Source organism: Garra rufa, chromosome 13 (genome assembly GCF_049309525.1).
Source record: "Garra rufa chromosome 13, GarRuf1.0, whole genome shotgun sequence".
NCBI lineage: Eukaryota > Metazoa > Chordata > Actinopteri > Cypriniformes > Cyprinidae > Garra > Garra rufa.
In genome coordinates, this window is record NC_133373.1 from 22,001,320 (window position 1) to 22,007,319 (window position 6,000).

Here is a 6,000-nt window from a genome sequence, read left to right on the forward strand (position 1 = left end):
CACCTGAAGGCTTCAGAGCAGCAAACTGCCAAAACTTCTGCTTTTACAGAGATGCTAACACTTGCTGATGATCAGTTAATCAAAGGTATTACCCTCTTAATTTCTATATTACCAGTAAGGGTGTCCTAACTTTGTCACACATGGCTTTTCCATTTTAGCTTTATTTTTGTTAAATAAATAATGACACGGTGCAATATGTCATGTGTTGTTGTTTATCTGAGGTTTTACTTTCCAAATTTTAAGACCTGGCAAAGAACAGATATTTTGTTATGATGTCCTGATATGGAAAACCATGGAATTTAATAGGTTGTCTTAATTTTTTCCCGTGATTGTATGTGTATATGCAATTTTATATACAGATAACAGAAATCAATTTAATGCAATATTGAAGGACAAAGATAAAATGTCTAAGGTATATTGAGTGTCCTTATTTAAGGTAAGCTGTTACACTCACAGGATCAGCCACAAAGTCCATTATTGGCAGAAAAACAGAACCTGTCATGACCTCTCGAATCAGCAGGGCCAAAGATCTGAAAACAAACCATAATGCTTACATGAATATAGTAGAAAAACATCACCTGATCCTCATCACATTTTTACTTTTCTAGACTCAGTTTTAATGATTAAAAAATATTAACGAAAAAGCATGTCTAATTAATTGAAATCATGAAAACTAGTTTTAGGCCCTATGTAATTTGTTTTATTTTTTTTCCTCAAATTCAGTTTTATTTTTACCAAATTCTGTGATTTTCCATTATGTTTTTGGTAAACATAATGTTTTAATAATACTTGTATTAGTAGTAGTACTATCATTACATTAAGTAATATATTTCTGTCACAGTTTCTTCAAGTTTTATTTTGACAGGTTGCTGTAAAGACCTTTAAGATTCTGTTTATATATGAAATGACGATAGATTTTCTCAAAAGAAATGGTAAAATTCTCATGAAGTGACTCTCAGAGCAGTTCTAGAAATTGTTTATGCGTTTATTCGAGGCGACAGAGGCTAAAAACATGAATGCTTCAGTATGTGTGTAGTAAACAACACCACACGTCTGCCCCATGCATTCTTACAGAGACATGCAGAATAACCAGGATTTATATTTAAAGTCTTTTTGCAGCTTATCATTCATATACACTAGTCCGTAACACATTTTGATTTAAGTGTGCTGACCTACTTTTGATTTATTCATCCAACATTTGTCACAATCTATGACATTCTGCATTTATGACTGGATTCCACACACGTTTTTTTCATCACTGAAATCATGGGGTCCTTCATGTATAATTGACAAATGCCCTTTTGCCTCATTAAAGATGTGTAACATGGATCTCTTTTGATTCAAAGCTTTAGGGTAATTAACTGCTACATTGTTACAAAAAAATCTTGTTTAAATAAATGCCGTTCTTTGGAAATTTCTTTATATTAAATAATCCTGAAAAAATATACAGGTGCATCTTAATAAATTAGAATGTCGTGAAAAAGTTCATTTATTTCAGTAATTCAACTCAAATTGTGAAACTCATGTATTAGATAAATTCAATGGACACAGACTAAAGTAGTTTAAGTCTTTGGTTCTTTTAATTGTAATGATTTGGCTCACATCTCAACAAATTTGAATACTTCATAAGACCAATAAAAAAACATTTTAAGTTAATTGTTGGCCTTTTGGAAAGTATGTTCATTTACTGTATATGTACTCAATACTTGATACAGGCTCCTTTTGCTTTAATTACTGCCTCAATTTGGCGTGGCATAGAGGTGATCAGTCTGTGGCACTGCTGAGGTAGTATGGAAGCCCAGGTTTCTTTAACAGTGGCCTTCAGCTCATCTGCTTGACAAGCCTCTCAAGGCTGCGGTTCTCTCGGTTGGTTGTACATTTTTTTCTTTCACACTTTTTCCTTCCACTCAACTTTCTGTTAACATGCTTGGATACAGCACTCTGTGAACAGCCAGCTTCTTTGGCAATGAATGTTTGTGGTTTACCCTCCTTGTGAAGGGTGTCAATGATTGTCTTCTGGGCAACTGTCAGATCAGCAGTCTTCCAAACTGAACCAAACTGAGAGACCATTTTAAAGGCTCGGGAAAACGTCGCAGGTGTTTTGAGTCGATTAGCTGATTGGTATGTCACCATATTCTAATTTGTTGAGATGAATTGGTGGGTTTTTGTTAAATGTAAGCCAAAATCATCACAATTAAAAGAACCAAAGACTCAAACTACTTCAGTTTGTGTGCATTGAATTTTTTTGATACACGAGTTTCACAATTTGAGTTGAATTACTGAAATAAATGAACTTTTCCACGACATTCTAATTTATTGAGACTCTTTTCGAAAACAGGAACAAAAAATCTTACTGACCCCATACTTTTGACCAGTAGTGTACATTGTGTGTGTGAGATGTACCTGCAGTCTGTAGCTTTAGGGGGCATGACGTAAGGAAACAGCAGATCTGTGAGTTTCCTCAAGTACAGCAGCTCATCTTTGCGGCTCCGCAAAGCAACATGCAGATCTGCACCATATTCAGCTAGTGCTGCCAGCTGGAGACCCTCTGTATTCTTCACTGTTCACAAAATTTGAACAAAAAAAAGATGATGCCAAAATGCAAAATGTCTTTTACACTTACAATAATATCTTGATAAGATAACACCATGAGATACAACAGAAATGCTCTACAGGTTAACTTGTGAACCTTTTTGATAGTTTATTTATTTATTGTAATTCTAGACCTAAGCTCCTCTGATATCAAATGATTTCATCACAGGACCCACCTTTCTGCTGTGCTTTTGCAATGATTTCAATGTGCTTCATTGCCGCCTTCAACATTTTGTCCATCACAACTAAGGGAATATCCACCTACAAGACAGTTTTAGTCAGTATGCTACTTTATAAAACTATAGAAAGCTACAGAATGTAAATTTTGAGATCAATGTTAAACTGGAATAAACAGATTGTGTAAAGGTGTATGTACTCTTTGTGCTCGATGAGCCAGAACTGCAGCAAAGAAGCGAATTGTTTGTCTCAGTTCATCGACACACGCCTCGTCATCTGTAATATCTCTGATTGCAAAACATCATAAAAGAAAAAAAAAATTGAATATTGCTTACATTTTCAGCTAAAACACTGTAATAGAAATAACTTTTGCATTTAAAGCAGCCATACCTGTACCATGGGTATACAAAGTTTTCTAGAACTAACTCCAAAACCTGAAGATCAGTCAAAGAAAGGATTAATTAGTTTGATTTATTAATTTGCTTATATAATATATTCATTTACTCATTACTGGAATTATGACTCTACCTCTGAAATGCTGGCATCCACTTTGGACGGCACTTTTAAGTCCAGCCATGGCTGATAGTTCTCCAGCAGAAGGGTAGGTCTTTGGAATAAAAACACAAATAGTTACATTTACGTCTTCATCATTCAAGCAGAAAATGTTTTAAAACACACGACAACTGATATTGTCCTTTAAGTCTTTAAAACCCAATAAATTGTTCTCAATCCTTGCTCAAACACAGAGATACTAATTATATACTACAGGCTGGTGGTAAAGGGTTAAATGTGATTACTTTTCAGGAAAAAAAAGACTTTGATTTCTTTAGAGTGCTTCAGTGATGTTGTATTTTTTTGTAGACCAACCCAGAAGTTTGCATCAACCAGGTTCTCTTAACAAAATCCCTTGGATTGTTGCAGAGAAACAAAAAACTCTTGGACCAACAAAGGTTTCTGATTCTTGCTTGTTTAACATGATAATTTTGAACACAAATATGAATTTTGAAGCCAAAATACGATAGCCAGAATTAAAAAGCTAAATGTAAGCTATTAATGAACATCATTGCACTTCAGTGCACTAAACTTTCAACCAATTTTTCAGTCTTTACTTTAAAAAAAAAAAGTTTTTCCTGAAAGTTTGAGTTATAATAGTTTGCAAGAGAAAGCTTTAAAAAAAAATGGTGCATTTTTGTTCTAGAATAAAATGCGAACATAGCTTGTGTTCATCACAGGCATTTAACCAAAAATCCATTCAAAACCTGGAAGTATGGACATATAGAACAGGAAGTGATAAAAAGCAAACTCATTTCCAGGTTTATCATCAGGAAATGTGTCATCCCTGCAGCACTCTATTCTAAACAAAATGTCTTATTTATATTTCTTATACAATATTTTCGTATGAGATATTCCCAGATCAAGTTGATCAAAGGATTTGTGAGATTTTAGATCATACCTGTGGCGTTTGCACTGGTTTTTCCCACACACTGCACAACTGTGGCCTAGTGGGAATAATTCTTGCTGTTTCTGTGGCTGAAAACACAAAGATATATAGTATATTAATAATTAATACAGTACAGACATTAAAACATTAAATCTCAAAAGGGTTTAAAAGACACTAAATATTTATTATATTTATGTTTATTCTGCACCCTTCACATGGAATTTGCTGCAGAACAACTTAAAACTTAGTAAATTGATTCCTTTGAGTGTTTTTAAGTCAAAAATGAGATGTTTCGAGTTGGACTCACTCACATGTCAATGTTTTTAACTGAGATTTCATTGTAACAATTGGCCTTCAAACTGTTTCTTTCTTTATTTGTTTTTATTTTGTCTTTGTATGTATGTACTGTTTGTGATGTAACTTAGCTGCCTATCTTGGCCAGGTCTCCCTTGCAAAAGAGATTTTTAATCTCAATGGGCTTCTCCTGGTTAAATAAAGGATATAATAATAATAAATTTTGTAATATTATCAATTTAACAGCACTGGCACTACTGTATAACAAAACTTGAACTTAATTGAGCTGAATAATGACACTCTTGTCTTTTGTAAAGCTGGTTTATAGCTGAATCAAATTTGTTTCATAACTGACAAATCAACACTGTTATTGAACTGAATTGAATCAACTGACTCAACTGATCAAGCTGAATAACGACATTAATGACTGTACAGTTGCTTATAGCTGGAATGAACTTGTTTCACAACTGATGAACTTAAAGTTATGTTAGGATTAGCCTGTTTTTCAGTGGTCTTTTGCAAACACCAGATTCATATATAAGGAGGAGGAAACAATGCTGTTCGAGACTCACGGTATGTAATGTTCAGAACATGTACAGAACTGTTATTATTCAACTATGCCTAGGTAAATACAGTTTTCCATTCTATGGCACCTTTAAGACTGACTACTTCTACAAGAATACAGAAAAATTATGCTTGCTGGTTACAAAAAGACATAGGCGGGCTTTCATAATTCGTGCTGTAGACAAACAAAGTAAAGAAAGACCAACACAGGATTGAAAACTCCCAATCTAAGAGGCATATTAATGGGCTTACTAATAAACTAGGGGAAAAAAAGTTAGAAAAAGTTGAAAATAGTAATTGTTATGATCAAGGACATATATTTATGTAGTTTTATTTGTTTAATTGATGTTATAATGTGTTTGTGTCTAGATGATGTGTTTAGGGTTTTCTCCTGCTATTATGTGCACTTCTCTGTCTCTATCTTTTTTCAATTGCCATTCAGCGCATATAATTACCGTAATTACTGTCCTAGCTGCGAGTGATTCATGTTGTGAGCATAAAAGAACACTGAAGACTTTGGACAAACACCACCACCCCCCTCCTCCTCATTTTCCACATAGTTTCTGCTGGCACTGTTCAATCTGTTGTTCATTAGTTGTGGAAAACTCTGTAGGGAGTTGGGAGCCAATTACGTTATTTTGCTCCCTTTTTTTGTTTTGGATAAGCACGGGAGTTAGGGAAGCGTCATTGTTGTTTATTTTTTTTCTCTACTTTACTAGGTCAGTCATCTACAACACCGTTTTAGTGCCCCATTAAAAATAAATCTAAGATTTTTACTTCGAGATTGAAGTCATAATATTTTGAGAATAAAGCTGAACTATTATGAGAATAAAGTTAAAATGAATACAAGAATAAAGTCAAAATACTGTGAGAATAAAGTCTAAATATTACGAGAATAAAGTCTAAATATTTCGAGATTAAAGTCAGAAACA

General features: G+C 33.8%; 1 protein-coding gene across 1 annotated transcript in view; it reads right to left on the reverse strand.

Annotated features, from left to right (window-relative positions):
- snx14 (sorting nexin 14) overlaps positions 1 to 6,000 on the reverse strand; it is a 45,658-nt gene that overhangs the window by 36,883 nt on the left and 2,775 nt on the right. The window contains exons 4-10 of the mRNA XM_073852745.1: positions 4,223 to 4,299; positions 3,298 to 3,376; positions 3,160 to 3,203; positions 2,969 to 3,056; positions 2,769 to 2,853; positions 2,404 to 2,560; positions 455 to 530 (exon numbers count right to left, since the gene is read on the reverse strand). Coding sequence (XP_073708846.1) covers positions 455 to 530; positions 2,404 to 2,560; positions 2,769 to 2,853; positions 2,969 to 3,056; positions 3,160 to 3,203; positions 3,298 to 3,376; positions 4,223 to 4,299 — 606 coding nt within the window. The remainder of the gene's footprint in view (positions 1 to 454; positions 531 to 2,403; positions 2,561 to 2,768; positions 2,854 to 2,968; positions 3,057 to 3,159; positions 3,204 to 3,297; positions 3,377 to 4,222; positions 4,300 to 6,000) is intronic.